The following is a 20,732-nucleotide window of genomic DNA, read 5'->3' as shown; positions in this document are numbered from 1 at the left end:
AGAATATCTGTGAGTGATAATGTCTTACAATAACACTTTTAATGATATTTATATATTTTAATTTTATATCTTAAACATCAAAAATAAAAGAAAAATGTATATTAATTTCTTAAAATAACCAGGGAGAATTGAAATAAAGAGGGATTAATGATATTCCAAAGCTTACCCGGATCACTGAATCAGGATGAGAAACCAGGTCTCTTGAACTTCATTGCCAGTGTTCTTAGTCACTGGTTTGTTCCACTCCTGTGCAAAACATCCACACACAATACACAATGCATAATCCCCCTTGCCATCAAGGGGTTGTCAAAAGAAACAGGCCATTACCTTTCCCACGTACTGAGGTTCGGAGCCCATGTATTCCTCCAGCACAAAAAACTGATTCCATACCCAGCCACGTTTAACTCGTTGGAAATGCGATCGCTGCTCTGGCAGGCGGATAACATTTTCTCTTGGTCCTGTGGCTAAAGTCTGTTGTGGCTGTGGTTGAAGTGGTGTTAGGAGACCTCCATCAAAAAGGACCCAGAGAAGCAGGGATAAACAGTTCCTTGTAAGCATTGGCAAAGGCTTTCCTGCGGCAGAGTAATAAAACTCCAGCGCTTAATGCAGAATTGTGGAATCCAGGTTTGAGGTGTCTGTGGCCTCTACCACTTATTCGCTTTTATTGCAGAAATGATAATGCAGGCATTAATCCTTTCGATGAAAAAGCTTCTGCAGTATTATATTCCATCTAAAGGGACCTATGAAACAGATTAACAAAGATACATTAAATTGATAGAATTACATGATAGTCATCAAACCTCTCGTTATACCTGGCAACATTTAAAGAAACAGAGAGGAAAGCCTTTTAAAGAATCATATTGATAAATGTTCATTGCGATTCAACCTCTTGACATGGATAAACTAAGCTTTTTACTGACTTGAAAAATTATTAAATTAAAAAACTGAAGCAATCATTTTTTAAAATTTAATAATCATTTTAAGGGGGTAAAAACAGGATCACTGGTTTTAAAGTGAACTAAGAGTAAGATTTCATAACTTCAGTACTGTGACATTTTGGGTTGGATAATTCTTTGCTGCCAGGGAACTCTCTGCTGTCCATTTTATGATTTTTAGCAGCACCTTCTTTCCTCTACTTAAGAAAACAGCACCCTCCTCCATGCCCAGTGTGACAACCAAAAGTATCCGCATTGTCAAATATCCCCTGGGAGGAACAAAACAGGCTAAGATTGAGAATCATAGATTTAGAGACTAAGAAAAATATAAAACAATTTCTAAAAAGCAGTAGAGAATATAAAGAATAAAAAAACATAAATTACTAAATGTAAAAGTGAATAATCTTAATAAAATGTAAATGACCGATAAACTGTTAGATGGTTCTATAAGCCTTTATAATCTTTAAGCTAAAAAACAACAAAATGATCCTCTAGACTTGGTTTGCTAGAAACCTAGGATATGTAGAATTATTTCGTAGATGGTGTCCAGCTCAGAGTAAACCTGGATTCATACCAGATGAACAAACTCTACTTGGCATTTAGGTAAAATGAGCTTTGAACTTCTCTTTAAAACAAACGCTTTTTTGCATTCATTTATCGAAGGTTTATGGAGTGTCTACAATGTACTATGTCATTTGTTATATAGTAGATAAGAACATATCTTATATAGTAGATAAAAAAATAAGACCATCCTTGCCTCTCTTCAATCAGAAAAATAAAATAAGAGTCAAATAAATAAGTGAAGGCAAATTCACCAATGCTGTGCAAATAAGCAGACAGAATATCCTGATGGCAAAACTTAAGTTAGCAAAACTAAAGTTAGGAAAATCCTGTCATAGGTAACAATTGCACTGAGAGCTAAAGTAATACTAGGAATCCTGTATTTTGTAAGCAGAGCTGGGGGAAAAATGTGGCCAGAGCCAGGGTGGTTTTATCTATTTGGCACTAGGGTCACAGTGCTCATAGCTTATGAGATTTCCAAGGGCCAACAATGTTGGAGGCCAAAAATTATACATAATGCTTCCAAAACAAGAGAACTTAAGTCAAAATCAATACATGTTTAATTCAATGTCTATAAAACATGGCATTTTGTCCACCTGTCAGCCGTAATCAGTTCAATGCTTATTCAGTTATATATAATAAAAAGTATAACATGCTCTTCACAAATATGCAAATCCAACATTTGATGTGGAAGCAATTCATCTTGCTTGAGATAAGATGCAAGATGAAGAGTGTCCAAAAGTTGTACTGTAAAAGTATTCTATAATTACACTTCCAAAAGCAAAATAAAATAGGGTGTGGTATTTTTTTATATGGCCTGAAGAGATGCGACTTTGGATACTGACAAAAACATAAGTAGTATGCATTTCATTGCATCTTTTCATTCTGGAAAATTAATTTTCATAAAAAGTTAATAGACTTATTGTCCAAATTGATAACCACTAGCCATATGTGACTATCTAGCTGAGACTGACAATTTGAGATTAAGATGTGTTCTACTTTTAAATTGTGTTCCAAGTTTCAAAGACTTGGTTTAAAAAATGAGAATTTAAAATACCTCATTCATTTCTATGTTTATTACTTGTTGGAATGATAATATTTTGGATCTATTACATTAAATATAAATAAACTATTAAATTAATTTTATCTATTTATTTTTACTTTTAACATGTTTACTAGAAAATTATAATTATATATGCAGCTCACATTTGTGGCTTGCATTATTTCGTATTGGACAGCACTAGTTTAAATATTAGATTAAATCACAAACTGATTTCTACTTAAGTAACGTATTCTTAACATACAAAATCAAATATTAAACATAAATGGTAACATGTCTATGTGACAATATATTTAAGAAGTCAGAGAATATTTGCAACTGTTTTCAATAAGCCTCTGTAATCATAATGTGCATATTTCTCTCATCTGTTTTCAAGTTTAAATTGCTAACATGGACATCCAACATGTTTTAATTTCTTGAGCTTTCTGGGTCTTCCACGTTTCTTCCCATACTTAAGTCAATCCTCACTCCGTCATATTCTGACACAGTAGAAAAGATGAATGGCAGAAACTCTGATGTCCCATTTCTAGCCTCGTATGCAAAATGAATTAGGTTGCATTTCTGGCTTCTTCGTCCATGAAATTTTTCTCGTCCACTATTGTGAGGGTGTGAGGTATCAAAACTAAGATTTTGGAGAGCATTGGCACCTAAGGTTATTTCTCTAAACAAATGTCTTCTTATTTTGTAGTAGAAATTTTTGATGTTTTGGACATCTGGATATGCCATCAGCACTGTCACCAATCTGACTCCAGCTACCCTTTCTTCTTTAGAGTCAAAGTGTCTAAAATCTCAGTTTTGATTCCCTACTAGAGTAATTTTTTAGAAATTCTAATCTACTCATGTCATTCTCCATCTGTTATGCTACAATCTATGTCTGTAATGTGAGGGGATTAACTCCTAAATGATTGGTAAGTAGAGAAGAATATAAATGTAACACAAAAAGTATGTTTTCCTTAAGCGAATTCCCCAGTACATTAAACATTTATATCACTGAAAGCAGCAGCTACACACACAATATTGTAACAAGGCTCAAGTTAACGGAGACCACAAAGGAGCACAGAATGGAACGTAACTCCCATTTCCCTCACGCCCACGTTCTGTTCTTCCCTTTAGCTCTCTTCGGACACACATGCTATGTTAACGCGCTGTATTCTCCGTGTCTTTGTGCATTTCCCGCTTTCTTTTTATCTAAGTAGGTTGATCCTTACTTATCCTTGCCACCAAATTACTTTCACTGTTTTCCTTAGAATAGAATCTTTTATTTACTAGTAAATCTTTTATTTACTAATATTTATTCGCAGGTTATTCTTGCTAATATTTTCACTAAGATTATGATTGCTAAGCAGTAACTGCATAGTTTTGGAGGATCTGCACAGAATCTTACTTCCCCCCCACCCCAAGAATGGTTCTATTTTAATATAAATTCTGCAGAATGCAAAGGGTTTTAGGAACCCACATATCACATTGTAGTAAAAATATCTGTAATTAAAAATATAAAGCCTTCTCATTGCACACTGGGGAACTAATATACAACATGGTGACTATAGTTAACAATATTGTATTGTATATTTCAAAGTTGCTAAGAGAGTAGATGTTAAAATCCAGGATTTTATTATGATAATCATGAATTTAACAGGGCCTACCTCCACACTCTAGAGCCTCTGCCATTGTCCCCTCCCTCAATTTCAACACTTTATTGAATAAATATTAATATTAATAATAATACTAATAATTTATATTACAGATGTATTTATAGAATTACTTGTTACTGTTGTTCTGGGTGGAGCGAAGAGGCTATGAAGGTAGCAATGATGCCTCTTTTGTTAGCTGTTCTGTTCCTGGTGTCTACAATATTATAGTAAGTCCTCACTTAACTTTATCAATGTGTTCTTGGAATTGCATCAAAACCATGATGTACACAAAAACCAATTTAACCATAGCCTGATTACTATAAACAAGAGTTAAGTTCCTAAGGCATCTTGTCAATGTTATTACAAAAGGATATTGAATGAAACAATGTTATTCGAGGACTTCTTATACTTGGACTATGATAGGTACTTAGTACATATTTAAATTTGAGTGAATTAGCCATTGAACAATAATAGCTAACTTTTACTGAAAACTTACTAAGTTCCACATAGTGTTCTATACTGTGCACCTATACAACTGCTCTATGAAGGAGGTGCTATTATTATGTCCGTTTTACAGAGAAAACTGAGGAACAGAGACATTAAAAGACTTGAACATGATCCACAAATTGATACATAGAAGGTAGATTTGCACCTGGATGGTGTGACTCCACAGCCTGCCCTTTAGGATGCTGTACTATGTGGCCCCTGTATTGATGGACTATAAATAGAGGAAAGCATCCAGGGTTTCAAATCCTGGGAAGACAAGGAATATGAGCCTAAAGACCTTAGTTCTAAATTCTTTTTCCAAAGCTAAGTAGGTTTTTCAATATTGGGCAGCTTAATTTTTCTTAAACTCACTTAGATTTCCTATACAATTAAGGGATCAAAGTTATCAGATCGATATAGTTCCTTTGAAGTCAGAAGAGTCAGGACCCCCAGGATTCGCCCATCAGAATCTAAAAAGAAACACATAATTCTAAGCAGAGACAGGAAAAAAAAAGCCATAATTGACAGGGCCAGGGTGCTAAAAATTAATAATCTGTGCAACAGCCCAGCTAATCCACCCAGCAAGGTTCTAGACTGGCCAGGAGACCCTGAGAGATACTGTATAAAGAGGAAGGTAAGTGATTTTGAACTCTGCAGGCTTCCTCCAGTTAGCTTGAACTGGGGATGCCTTGATGGGGGTCAGTCAAATGGAAAGGCAGCCTATTAGACCTTCTTGACAACTTCGAAGATGGAGGCCACTTCCAGCCTCGGAGCCTTGGTACACTTAAATCAACTCATAATACAATAAATGAATTTTAAAAATGGGCTTTGGAACAAGACACAGTATGGTTTCATGTTAAGTCACAGTATGGTTTCATGTTAAGTAACTGTCCCTTAGGTAGCATATGAATTGTGGGGACACAATCAACCATATTGCTATGTCTGTAGAGCTACCTATATACATGATGAAATAAAAAATTTTTTTAATCTCATCACTCATTAGAACACGTGTACATGTGCATTTTGTAACTCATGTTTTTGCAGTGTGATGCTAACATCCGTCGCAAGGCTCTGCAAGGCTGCATTCCTTTAATGAACAGATGAGCAGATATTATTTCCAGAGCACAAGGCACTTCCAACAGATCCCAGCCTCCTGCCACAGGGCTCAGCCAGGGAGCTTTTAAAGTGTTACATCACAATGAGAGAAATGCAAGGAGATTGAAGGACTTGGGTTCTTAAGTGGAAGGAAAATAACTCTCCCAGGCATGAAACACAGCCTAACTTACCAGGGAAAACTCCACCAAGCCATCAACCTGGGTACACCTGCCCCAGCACCAATGGTACTCTTACACTTATTCTGAGATGTCAGTGCCCTATGGAAACATGTGAACCTTAAAGAAGACATATTCGTTACACAGAACTTCACCAGAGGTGTGTTTTATTCCATATACTAGATGTGGGGAATAGTTTTTAAAAATTCATATTCGTCTGTTATTCATCAACTTTTATAGAACCAAAGTGGCTTTCCGAAGATGATCCAAAGATGATGATGACTCTCTGGAGCCAAACATTCCTTTTAGAAGAAGGAGGATTTTTTTTTTTTTAATGATCATATATCAAAGCAAGGGGATACTTCGATACGAAATTGGCACTGACAGCTTTCCTGTTGTGGGTCTCCAAAGCTGAGAGATATCCAGAGGCTGTGGTTTCTGTAGTTATTTATTTAATTTGGGGTGTGTTTGCTGTTAAGAAGAGCTCTTGATAGAGCCTATTTCATATAAATTACACTGCAAGGTCTATCTTTGTTAGAAGATGTTTTATTGGTTGGATAGATGCATTAATTATTACAAATGGCCCTCTCTTATGAAAAACATTCTAAGGCTGCCTGCATATTAGATAACTCTTTCTTGGTGACTATACCTCTTTATTACTTTATGAAGTAATTTTCCAATGGCAAAGTTTAAAAATAAAACAAATATTTGTACCTCCTATCTTGTGAAAAAAAATAAAAGGTCTTTTATTTTGAAATAATACAGGAGAATTTCTTTTCTGTGTTACAAAAAAGGCAAAATAATTTATATAATCCTCAAATTATTAAAATGTCAGTAATAAACTTTATACTTGACCTCATGTAATCCTTTACTTTAAAAACTTTTGGAAGTGATTTAACTTTACATTTTAAACATTCTGCTTCACATTGTATAAATACATTATTGTCAGTAATCATTTAAAGATGGCAGGCCAATTTGATAATTTAAGAATTTGAGTACTAAAAAAATATATTTGAAAGCTTTAACAGAGACATTGTTGTGTAAAAATTTTAACTTTTGTTCTGAAATGAAAGCAGTTCTTGAAATGCCTTGGGTATGAACAGGCATTCCTACCGAAACTCACTCGATCCTAGTTAACTCATACCAAAAAAGACATATGCCATCTCTCTGGTATAGCAAAGCCTTAACTCCAACTTTTCCATTTTATAAATCTGACACTGAGAAGTAGAGATGGTTAGTCATTTCTGTTGCCACTTAGGAGTAAAACAAAGATGCCTAAAGTTGATGATTATTACTCTGTGATCTTAATTTGTCTAGATCCGCCTCTTTACTCCACACATGTGTGTGCATGCATGCACGTGCGCGCGCGCGCACACACACACACACACATTAATCTCCACACTGAAATGATACTAGTACCTCCAATAAGCCAAGCAAAATATTGTGGAAAAAAGAAATTTACCGTGGGACATCTTTCTAGTACATGACGAGAAGACAGCTTTGAGAACATGTTTACTTTCGCAGTGGAAGTTAACTGCAGTGTTAGAACACCTTTGATATAGTGTTCTGAGAATGGCATTTTACATTTTTGTTCTTTCTCTAAAAAATCCATAACACTAGTCTAATCATGAGAAAAACATTAGACAACTCCCAGCTGAGTGACATTCTATAAAATACCTGACCAGTACTCCTGAAAATCATGAATGTCATTAAAACACAAGAAAAATCTGAGAAGCTGTCACACCCAAGAGTAGCCTAAGGAAACATTAAGTAAGAACTAAAGAATTCTGAATAAAGTATGGCCTTTATTTAATAACAGTGTATTAATATCGATTATTTAATTATAAGAAATAGACCGTGCTAACGTAAGATGTTAATTTTAGGGGCAAGTGGGTGCATATGTACAGTGAATTCTCTGTTCTATCTTTTCAATGTTTCTGTAAATTTAAACCTATAAAATTATATATATATATGTATATATATAAAACCCTTATCAAAAATAAATAAAATAAAATAAAATAAAAGTTTACTTAAGGGGCAAAAAAAAGGAGACAGGATTTGTAACACCGACAATTAACAGAAGAGACAGGCAAAAGGAATTCTCAGCAAAATTATAGAGGAGAATTTTAGGAAGAGAACTGTGTGAGGACTCAAGTAACGCTCATCCAGATTAGAGCAAAAGAAAGCATTCTAAGATGTATAAAGCCAAAGAAAGGAAATGAATAGATCCAAACTAATTAATTACATGGTATCTTTAAATGACAGAGAAGAATTCATACTTCATTGTGGAATTCATTGATAAATTAATGATTCGTACATAGAAAAATTAGCAAAGAGGCAATTATTCATTTCTTGAAAACAAAACAAAATACTAGAAATGAAACTAAATTATATCATTACATGATTATATTTAATAATAAGACTACAATTTTTGCAGCATCATGAGCCTGCCTACTTTAAGACATAAAACAACACACTTAGACAAATATTCATTAGACACGTGTTTGATCAATGTTAAAAAAAAAATCAACAAGCCCAAAATGGAGTCATTTGTGCTAAGCCCCATTTCAGTAAACCAAGACTTAATTGCAGTTTCAGCATTTCCCAGGACCATGACCTCTTACCAGTCAATCTGGAATTATCTGGTTGGCATTAGTGAGGTCATCTGCCTGATAGACACCCCGCTCTCACCCCTACCCTCACCTGAAGGAAGTTGACCTAGCCCGAAATAATCCATACTTTCATAGAAATTTCTCTTTTTTTTCACCCCCTTTTGCCTATAAAAGCCTTCCATTTTGTAGCCTCCTTGGGGGCTCTTTTCTATTTGCAAGATGGGATGCTGCCCGAATCATGAATCATTGGATAAAGCCAATTAGATCTTCAAGTTTATTCAGTTGAATTTTGTTTTTTAACATCAAGCTTTAGTGGAAAATCAATTCTTAAGAAATTAAAACCAATTTTGTAAATTGAGAGAGTGTGGTCAAATAAATGAGATATTTTTAAAATATTGTTTTCTGATAAATGGCTGAGATCTCATTATCTAGGGGCTTTGCTACTGACTAAAAAAATAGTAAAACCTACTTTCTATCAGACACAGGAGACATTTATATGGAGTAAAGGGAAAAGGTCAGGAAAAAATAAATAACTTACTTACAGTCCTCTTTAGAGATCGTCTTTGTAAATGATGAAAATATTTAGTATTAGGATTAATTCAAGGGTTGAAATCAACAGGATCTCCATTTTGAGTACCACTTCGCAATGCCTGGAAGAAGTATGCTTTATATTGGAAAATAGTTCGGATTTGTATACTGTGTTCAAATTCTAGATTGACAAAATAAAGCAAAACGCTCCAGCTGTGATAGATTGAAGAAGGTTTACAGGAAGCCAACCATAAGCCATTGATGAAGAGCTGCTCAGAAAATCAGCTTAGAGTAAAAGTAGATTAAATATCAGTTCTAACAAAACAGCCAAGATTGTTTGAAGGACCTTAAACTTCACCAAGCCCCTTAAACTTCATCTCCCTGAACTCTCAATCTTGCTAAGTTAACCAGGACTAAAGGAAAACAGAAAGTGATAATGAATATATTCTGAGAGCAAAACAAAATAGTAGAGTGTAATACTTCTACAATGGCATGGTAGGGAGTTGATCAGACACTCTCCACAGCACAGATGCAATTTTACTGAGAAAGTTATTTAAAAACAATCATTTAAAGTTGCTGGAAATGGTCTTAAGCATATATAGCAAATGGGAAAAACATTAATATAAGGAAAGCTACTAAATCTTGGTGAGAAAAGCAAGAGCCTGTGCCACTGAGTCATGACCTGCTTCCTTAGATGCTATTTTTAAATTTCTATATCCCCGGTCTGTGTTACAGGAGCTCTCTTCTCTGGACAGATGCGGCTAAGAAGTTGGAGGCTCCCTCTTTACCCAGCATCTAGTTGCAAGCTCTGGTTTTATTCCTAGAGGGGAAGGCCAGCAGCAGTGTTATTAACCCACCCACACCCTCCCCAGGCCTGGGCTGCAGAAACCTAATTTCAGGTATGGATTTGGCAGACAGAATCAGGTTCCCTTTCTCACCAGCCCCCACTCATATGGAAGTAGAGTGAAAATTCTACTTCAGACACATCGGCTGGAGAATATTGGGGCCTGATCATCCAACAAGCTCCCTTGTAGGAGAAAGACTCCATATTTGTAGCAGCAAACTGAGAAGACCAGTCTGCTACTTCCCACTACCACCAAGGCCCACTCATAAAGTGAGGGTGGCACTAAAGAAAAGTGAGTCCCTGTTCTCAGCCCAGTTACATTGGTACAGACATTCTTTCTTGAAGGAAAGCAGACCAAAAGGACAAGAAGCTCCACAGCTCTGTCTGAGAGAATGCACTTATTTCTAACAGAATGTGAATTCCTTGTTTAAGGATATTATTGAAAATAATAGAGATCTTGGTGGAGAGAAATTACAAAGAGGTTAGTAGATCTATGATACAAGCAAAATGACAGAACAGTCAAAAGTTTAATAGAGAGAACTAGGCAAAAAGACAACCAAGAGGAGCCCTTTGGGATCAGTCAGCTTCGAGATCGGGAAGGAAGTGCACATGCTAAGCTGTACTCATTCACTAGCAATCACCGGAGGGAATGAAGCAGATGTGAAGCAATCTTCTAGCTGCACCAGACCCATCAACACAGGCAGGAGCCTGACTGGCACAAGGAGCTTAAATACAACTTCCTACCTAACACTGACTGAACAATAAGCTACTCTGACCCAGGGTAACTCCTAGGAAGCCAGTGTGAAAAATTATACTCATCCCTTGTAGTCTTGGAAAATGTGTATATTCCCAACCTTGTAACCCTCTCAGAAGCAATTAGAGATGAAAACTTTCCCTGGCTAAACATGGAGCAAAAAACAAAACAAAACAAAGCAAATGTATATTCCCTGATTAGTAATAGAAACCTACAAGTCACACATATATCCAACAGCAAATGGTAAAAATCTAATTGGTTAAGCAGACTTAAGCACAGCTAGCGACCAGTAGGTGGCTTATACCAATGCAGGACCAATACCATATGTAGTCAGGTTAAAAGATCAAAATGAGAAAACAAATATGAGCAGGGACATCGGGGGCTGAACATTGTGGACAAATATACTCTTCCAAACGAGTTCAATCAATTCACTGATAAATAAATGATCAAGCAAATGACAAGACTGATACCTAAGAGAGGGGAAAGGAGGTTCAACATCTACTGCTGTTATATTATTTGCAAAATTCAGTTTGCAACAATTGTGTGACATGCAAAGAAACAGGAAAATGTGATCCATACACTGGAAAAAAAAAAATAGTCAAAGCAATTGGCCTTCAAAGGGACCTAAATGGTGGATTTAAAAGAGAAGCTTTAAAGCACCTATTATAAACATGGGCTTTTGAACTGATGTGTCTCAGTCTGCAGTGAAGAAATAAACTACCTAGAGGCCAATTCATAGGATCTAGCCTTAGCTCATTTATGTACCATCATGCAATGGAATATTATTTGGTACTGAAAAAGAACAAAGTACTGCTATGTGCTACAACGTAGATGAAACATTATGCTCGATGAAAGATGTTTGTCACAAAAGACTATATATATGTGCAGATAGATAGATAGATAGATAGATAGATAGATAGATAGATAGATAGATAGATTTTCATTTATATGAAATTCACACATTAGGCAAATATACAAAGACAGAGGGTAGATGAGTGGTTGCCTAGGGTTAGTATTTGGGATGGGAGTATGTGGGATGATTACTGGGTTTCTTTTGAGGGAACAATACTCTTCTGAAATTAGATTGGGGTGATGGTTGTATAATCTTGTGAATATACTAATAGAATCTTAAACTGTACAGTTTCCATGGGTCAACTGCATGGCATGGAAGTTATATTAATCACAATAAATCTATTACCAAAAAAATACACACAAAAAATGACCTAATGATAGACTGCACACTCAAGGGGACCTGAAATTGTCTCTCCCTAGTGAAATAAATTGAATGAATCAAGCAGGCTTCCAATGCATGTCGTATATCTTATATACTAATGATCAGGTTTTACCCCAATACTCACCTATGGCTCATGTTCAGTAGTATGCCCACTGACTTTCCACTCCTAGAGCCTCAGGGTTTCACCATGATCACCTAGGCATATATAAACCCTTTAAATTTTTACAGAAATCATCTGGGCTGGAGCTAGTCTCACATCTATGTCACATCTTGATTCAATGGGAATTGGATGTGCATGATTTTCTTCCAACACAAAGGTAGTGCATTCCTTTAATGATACTGGAGGCCGTGAACTTGAGTGAAAGAGGGGTCTGAATCTATGCTTTGAGTTACTTCCTAAACTAAGTCTTGAAAGTAACTTTACAGAATGCCCGATAGGAATCTGACCTACTGGAAGCAAAAGAGCACTTTGTTGACAAAAATAGATCCCATATAACTAACTACTCATCATGGACAAGCACAGAGAATTAAATACCAATACTTAAGGGAGTGAGGGGTTTTATTCACCAGAATTCCAGAAAGACTGAATCCAGGGGGACCAAAATGAGGCTGAGATTTGCACAGATGAAACTTCTAAGAGAAATACTCATAAGGAAGAACGTAATGACAAATACATCATCATGGAACCGAGAAGGCAGCATGGAGTATGGGTAGGTGAGTGGGGTAGGGGAGAGAAAGAGGAAAGAAGATTCTGAAGATGGATTTGAATTTGGATGGTGTAATGGAAATAAAAAGGCATCGGGATGACCCAGGTACATACCCACACAGATTTCAAGACACACAAATAAGGTAGGCTACAAAGCTATCAACTGGATTTCTAAGAACAAGATTATATCTTGTCTTTCTCAAATAAAACATACCTGTATTTATTAACTATTTTTAATGATTTTTTGATTACTAAACTTTAAATGAAATACCAGAGAAGTTTTTTGTAACTTATTTGAGGGATAGTGAGACATATACTGTGGATCATGAAAGAAAGTTGGATCTTAATTTTTTAAATAAAAAAAAAAAAATAGAGAGGGCATAGGATGAAAAGAAGAGCTATTATAGAAGACAGTGATCATCAAACATTATCTAATTTCAGACAATGCTGAGATTACACCAGGTTCACAGATATTTTTTTTCCCTCAGAATTTATCTCACATTCTTCTCTAAGTTTAACTCTTGATATGTGTACTACAAATCTTTAGCTGTGATTCTCCAAAACTATAACTCTCTGTAAAGTCATCAATATTGCTATGACTTCTTATTTACTGTATGCGAAATTATTTTTTATTTAGATAACTCACTCAACCTTTACAAATATATTTAAATAAATTCTAAATTACTGCATTACATTGTTGATTTATTAAAATATTTCTGTATTTTATGGCTCTCCTGACATTCATTCATGTACAACAGGAGAAGTAAATAGTTTTTGTTCTTTTGAGAACTGCTCCATAATTTAACTCCTTAAAATATATTTTATTTACAACTCAATTATTTAACCCGTTGAGAAACACATATTATTTACCAAGATACAAGTTGCGCCCTGTGAACTTTATTCTTGATCTTTTGCTGTAATATTTAACTAGAGTATTATATCCAAATTACATCAACTGTTATTTATTCAAACTATGGATTTTTGTCATAAAAATCAGAAATTCTCTCTGTATAAAAATTTGAAAGTACAGAATAAAAAATTACTTATATATTTTTTTTATTACTTAGATTTTTTTCTCTTATCTCAAACATGCAAATATTCAGAAACTAATATTTTCCAAGCATAATTTTAAACACTGCAGCTTAGCACCAAACAAACTGACACAAATTCCTATCTATATGGTGTTTTCACTAGGGAGATAATAAAAATGATTTTGATGTAATTATTAGAATAGTCTTATTTCTGTACTTAAAATATTGATTACATACTCTGTATGCATTATATGCTTACATTTGTTATTATGGGAAATGTAGAATTGACTTGTAAGATTGTAGAATATAACTGCTTTTATTTTTCTTCTATTTGTAGACTTCCAAAACTGTCTTAACATCGAGGTCTCATTAGAAAACTTATAATGCAACATTGACTCTTTCATTTTCCCAGAATATGAAAGGTATAGTGCTTCTAGTGTTTCTGTGAACAGCCAAATCTATCTTAGACTTCAAGTATGCCTCCAAGGATTTTCCACATTTATAAAGATTATTAAATATAAATAGAGAATTAAAAATGAATAAAATAAAAGAGAAAGTATCAAAAAGTGAAGCCTATAAAAAAACTGTTCAATTTTTTTAATTTATAAATCAAAGAAAGTAGTAAACTATTTTCAAAAGAAATTGTACAAATGATGCAATTCTACAGACTTTAAATGAGTAACTGGGCTCAATATGTCAGACAAGTAACTATTAATGTTATAATTTAAGAATTGACAAACATTTTATATAAAAAAATCAAATAATAAATATTTTAGGCTTTGTGTATCTCAAGGTCTCTGCCATAAGTACCGCCACAGCCCTTGTAGCCTGAGAGAAGTCATCAAAAATATGTAACCAAATGGTAGGGGCTGTGTTCCAACAGGACTGAATTTACAACCAGGCAGTGAGTAGGATTTGATCAAATGGCTGTAGTTTGCTGACCCTTAAAATTGGAAGATCCTTTGAAGAATACCTTTCAAGAGGTACAGTGGAAAGGTATGTTTAAAGTCACTGATAACTGAATGTCAACATCAGACTTTCCATGTCAATAAGATGACTGTGTTTATTTAATTCTCTTTCAAATACGTGAAATGGTTTTCAATAAACGTTAGAATCTATGGCAGTATTAAATAAAACATGATAATGCCCAGAGACTTTCCTCTATCCTTAGCTAACATTTATTCTTTGTAATTGAGGGTATGAGCTTTCAGATAATGTCCCTTGATTGCTTTGGAAGTGGAGTTACCCTACTACATACAATAGAAAACACACAACACCCCAGAGTGAGGAACAGACACTAATCTGCACTGACCTACCTTATTAGAGGTTCTGAAGTAATATCTCCAGTGTGACTTGTGCATACTCCCTACTCTCATGATTAATGAATACAGTATTTCAGCAGATGCCTGCTCCCACTTTCAGCACTTCAACACGCCAGGTGGGTGAAAGAAAGAAAAACAAAAACCATAATTCCATGACAGCATCTAATCTTGAATCTTGATGAATCCAGTCTCAAGGAGTAGATCTAACAACACTACTTCTATTTATTTTTATTTTTATTTTTTTATTCTTTTTTTCTTGTTTCACCCTGTCTCTCTCAGGAGTTGTCATGTTCTTCAAATTAGTGAAAAACGCATTAACATTGAACTCCAGGCGATGATGCGGGAAACTCTCATTCTTACAGCTAACAATCAAGTGATGGGGTCGGTGGGAAGATAGCAGCTGTGCAGCTGCTCTTCAGCACAGATTTTCTCAAATGATAAACACGCCGTCCTCTGTTTGCTGCTGTGAACACGTAGACAAATATTGACTCAGACAGGTGCTGAGCTTTTCTTTAATTTCATACATCACGTCGTATTCCCTCTCCACTGCCACCAGTCCTTATCGCTTTTTCTGCAGTTAATTATTTATTACTTATTAAAGAATTAATAAAATCCAGCAACTTGATTGCTTTACAGATTAATAAATTTGTTCAAAAAGTCTTGGTAATTCTAGGCTTTTAAAGTCACTGATTCTGAACTAAAGGTTATATGCAGAAGGCAATAAAAATAACATAGTATTTCTACTTCTCATTTAATCGGAAGGTTATATTTTCCATTTATTTCATATAACATGATTTCAAATTGAACGTTTATTCAAATGCTACATCAGTGACATATACGTGTATGAAATAATGGTACTGTGTAAGTAAAGGAAGTCACAGCTGCTTGTCAAGCCAGGATTTTAGCAATAAACATAAATTTGTCAAGGTATTGCACTTTGCATCATTATGGTTTGGAAGAAAAATCAATAATGCATTTGTAAGGGTAGCATTCATTGAAACGAAATAAAGAAACAGTCCCTGGTGAAGCCGCACTTTAGGTGAACTCACAATGGAATGCTATGAGAAAATGTAATGGCAAGTCTACAGCTTTATAGATCGAGAAGCTAATCAATCAGTTCCCAAATCTTGCAACTGGATAGATATAGCACCTACATTATAGTGGATATAGCATACAAGATAGATAATTATCTCTTATCTTTACAAATTACTTTTTAAAGTTTGGTTATCAAATAACTATTGCCAGTTATTTTGCCGAAGTTTGAATTAGATCATATAGAAATTAGTGCCATCTTAAATGGCTTTGGATCTAAGTTTGGAAAATATTCATTTTGTATGTTATGCAGTCTTTGTTGAGTATGGATTTGGAAAGGGGTGCTGCTTCATTTGGAGTCAGATTAAATGACAGAAGGAGAAAGGGAGCAGGCAAAAGAAAAAATAGTTAAAACCTAGCTTTATTATTGTCAGGGATGCACAGAGAAGAAGAGTATATCTTGAAAGTCTTTACAACAAGACATCTATCCTGATAGGTCCAGAAATGTGTTTATTTGAAGCATTGGTTGATATCATCCAACTGCCCTCCAAAGTAAACACATCAATTTATACTTTCACCCAAAGCATATAATAACCTCATGCTCTAAAACCTTCATTTCTAAACTCTTTGATGTTTGACAGTCTATCAGTGGATGAAAAGATATGTAAAGTTGTTCCACGTCGACCTTATACATTATCTCAGAGGCTTCTCCTCTTCCATTATACAGGAGGCATTTGGTTTTCATTTATAATTAATTGACTGTTATTGTTTTTGTCCATTTTTCAATGACATATGTATTAATCTGCTATGGCTGCTAAAACAAAGACCACAAACTAGGTGGCTTAACCGACAGATATTTATCGCCTTACGTTTCTGGAGACCAAGAGTCTGGAAATAAAGTGTCAGCAGGGTTAGTTTCTTCGATGATTGTGAGGGAGAATCTGCTCCATGTCGCTTTCTTAGCTTTGGGTAGCCATGGCAGTTCCTTGGCTTATGGATAATGTTCTCTTTCTGTCTTCACACTGTCCTCCCTCTGTATGTGTCATTGTCTCTCTCTGCGTCCACATTTCCCAGGTTTTTATTAAGTGCACTAGCTGTGTTAAATTAAGACTTACTCTGAAGGCTTCAGTATAACTTGATTGCCTCGATGAAGACTATGTCCAAATAAGGTCATGTGCTGAGGTACTGGGGAACTTTGACATATTTCAATCATCACAAGTTAATACATCTTCTTTTTACATTTTAAGAGCTTTTTAGGTACTGTATAACATTGGTTAGATATGCTGTAAGTATTTCTAGGTTAGCAAATGTGTTTTATTTAGTTTATGGTTTATTGTAACAGTTGAAATTCCAAAATTTTGAGGTTGGATGTTATTCTTTCCATTAAGATTTATAGATATTGTGTCTGTTTTCTGATGTTTTCGTCTAGTACTCTCATTTACAAGTTATGCAACTCTTTGATCATCTTGGAATATATTTTGACACACAGAATGAGGTAGGTAGGTATTCAGCTATATTTAGACATGCTAATAGTCAACATCTTTTATTAACTAATAAACGTAATGTTATAATATAGTAAGAGTTAATATTTATTGAATTTATATTCTGGGTACTCTTCTAAAAACTTAATGTTATTAGTCATTTAATGTTTACAAAATCTCTACCCTTTTTATTGTCCATATTTTATAGAGGAGGAAACTGAGTCACAGTGGGATTGAGCCCGCTTCCATCTGCCTTAGTCGACAAAAAGTCCCGGAGCTCTTCATGCTCCAGAAAAGAATGTCCCTCCTACAGTTTGCACTAAAAAATACTCTGTATCCAGAGTATTTTTGTCCCTCTTTCCTACCCCTCCAGGTATATTACACGGTGGCAGTAATTCTGTATAGTACAAGATGACTTGAGTATTAAAGTTATAGGCATCTCAAAATTTGAAATAAAATCTTGAAATTAGAGGAGTAAAGATCTCACAGGTAAGTCTTCCGGCATCTCCCAAATGGTAGGAGAGGCAACTGGAAGTGCTTTTCTTAGTTCCCCTGGTCTGGGTCTTGTGTAAGCCTAGCTTCTTCCTTTTCTCCCATCGTCCCATTCTACTGTGTTCAGCCTGTGACAAGCCCAATCCACATGCATCGAGTATACCAGAGATAGCCTATAGGACACATTGTGGCACCCTATTTCTACTTTTTAAAAATAGATCTACTTTAGAGGCTTAATAATTTGATAAACCACTAGATGCAAGGCTATCAATGTAAGGAGGATCAATCTTATGTGTTACCAAAATGGAAAGATTAATTACCTTAGTAAAATAAAAAAATTAAACTAAAAAAAACTTCGATATATGAAAATACAAGAAATTCATAAATATATGCAAAAAAAAGATAGAAAAAAAGGATGCTGGTCCTTAATTAGTGATTGTTAACTAATTAGCCTTCATTAATGTGTATACACTATGATGACCTGTTTTGCCATAGGTCCGCGGGGAGATGCACATGAAGATTTTTATCACAATGTTGCTCGTGGGTACCAAATAGAAGTACCCACAGGGCTGTGCATCATCATAGCAGCGGGGATGTAAAGCGTGTTAGAGGCATACGATGAGATACCATAAAGCAATCAGAAGTAATCAACTAGATTTACATGTAGCAATACACATAGATCTCAAAACCATAACGTTGAGTGAAAAAGCATAGAACAGGAATATGTTTTTAACAAAAATAATGTCTGCAACATAAGAATCAAGAATACACAAAATGACACCAATATTTTTGACACTACCTAAGGCAAAGCTTGGGAACAGAATTGAAAGGACATATATAACATACTCTTGAATAACTGTTTCTAGCACACATGGAGGTACAGAGGAGATATGAGGGAAAATCATATGAAGAACAGTAGGTATTGCACTGGGCAATGGTGCTAGTAAGCCATGATCTGAAGCATATTATCCATTCAGTTTTATACATGGAAGTTCTGATGGAAAGAAAAACTAGCTAGGATCTCATCAGGTGGTCAAATTAAGCCCAGAGTCCAACACTTAGAGTGATTTTATTGTCAGAAAAATGTCATCCTGAGTAATAACACAGATGACAAACGACGACAGGCTATAAAAGTCTTCTCTGTAATAAGTCTTATGTCACATTAGACTCATAATAAATTTGGAAAGGATTTAAAGCATTTATCAATGTTTATTCAGTGACTCCCATAAGAAAATGAAAGTTTTATAGACCGGTACTATTTTAATTTTAAAAGTAAAAACACATCACTGATTTAAAAGAATTATTTTTATAATTTAGAATGTTTAATTTGAACAAAGTTTATAAATGTTACCAAAGAATTAACAGACTATTTCGAACCAAACATTTGATAAAAATAAGTTTCATTAAAATGTGAGGGACAATGCTGCCTACTTTGCAAGGGCTGATTATCATACTTCATACTACTATTTATGATGTTCAATTTGACAACAATTGTCTATGCATCTCTGTATCTCTGCACATCTTGCAAATGAGGCACTGACGACCCTTTTACATCATCTTTTCAAAGATGAATGATAGAGATGGGCTATTTTTCTGGAGCAAAGGGCAGATCTATGCACAATCTTGGGAGACAGAGATAATATTTCCCTCCAGAGCAAAAGTCAAGCTGCTTACTGCCTATTATAAATGATTCAGGTTTTCTAAGTTCAGGGGTCCTCACTTGTAATTCAACAAATTGTGTGTGTAGGTGGTAGTTGGTTCTTTTCACATCACCTTTGGGATTCAAGGTTCAAGGAATGGCACAAGAAAATGCTGATACACTGGCTACTGCTGTCACTGTGAGTAATTAAGTACATTGTCTCTGACCCGTGAGTCTCATGCCTTCTACCAGAATCTATGAAACTGTGCCAGGCTAACTTGTTAGCTTGCAAGTAGGGAAAAATCTCACATACTTTATAACATTAATCCAGAAAAAAAAACCCTTAGACACACTCTGAACTCTGAATATTTCACTCTGTGCTTACATCAAAAACAAGTATAACTTATTTACTGAAGACATTAGATTATCAAAGGTATGCAACCATGGGTTCATCACAGATAGTAGAAATAGTCATTCAACTATATCATGAGATCTGAATACTTTAGAACATCTCCTAAATCATATTTTTGATATTTTCTTGAATGGTTGGGTGTTATGTTTCTGAGACCAATTTCTACTTCTGGGATGGGGATGGGGGAGGCATCCCCCATACTACCAAGCTATTTTGGGATCGCTAATTGATTAACTTATTGGGCCCTGGCAATCCATTCAATCTCTTTTCCCTTCCCTGGAAGTCTTGGGGTGACAATTTAAGTTCCAACTCTCTAATTACAAGGTTGATTCTCCTGACAACTAGCTCCCACCCTGGGGCATGGTCCAAAAGTTAACATATTAACATGTCAAGAGACTCCTTTATGGTTCTCAACACAAGAAATTCCAAAGGTTTTCAGAACTGTGAGCCAAAAACTGTGGAAGAGACTAAATATATATGAAAAATATATTTTGATCATACAAATGACCATATATGTATATTTCTTATAAATCACAATATTGCAGCGGGTGATAATAGTCACTCATTGTCCTTTTCCTATAATCTCTTTTCAAGTAATGCCACTGTTCAGGTAACATTCATGTTGTGACTAAGTGTGTATTTACTTGTCAAGTTATTTTCTACGATGACAGTAATAATCGATAAAATAAGAATGCCAATAA

The 20,732-nt window shown here is 35.0% G+C and overlaps 1 protein-coding gene across 7 annotated transcripts in view; it reads right to left on the bottom strand.

Annotated features, from left to right (window-relative positions):
* The window catches only part of CDH12 (cadherin 12), an 812,943-nt gene that overhangs the window by 213,335 nt on the left and 578,876 nt on the right, over positions 1-20,732 (bottom strand). For all 7 annotated transcript variants that reach the window (XM_016137287.2, XM_016137288.2, XM_016137285.2 and 4 more), the window contains one exon: positions 328-740. In XM_016137287.2, coding sequence (XP_015992773.2) covers positions 328-558 — 231 coding nt within the window. In that variant the 5' untranslated portion in view covers positions 559-740. The remainder of the gene's footprint in view (positions 1-327; positions 741-20,732) is intronic.

This window comes from Rousettus aegyptiacus, unplaced genomic scaffold, assembly GCF_014176215.1.
Source record: "Rousettus aegyptiacus isolate mRouAeg1 unplaced genomic scaffold, mRouAeg1.p scaffold_m13_p_8, whole genome shotgun sequence".
Classification (NCBI taxonomy): Eukaryota; Metazoa; Chordata; class Mammalia; order Chiroptera; family Pteropodidae; genus Rousettus; species Rousettus aegyptiacus.
The sequence above is the reverse complement of the archived record's forward strand: the minus strand, read 5'-3'. Positions and strand labels throughout refer to the sequence as shown.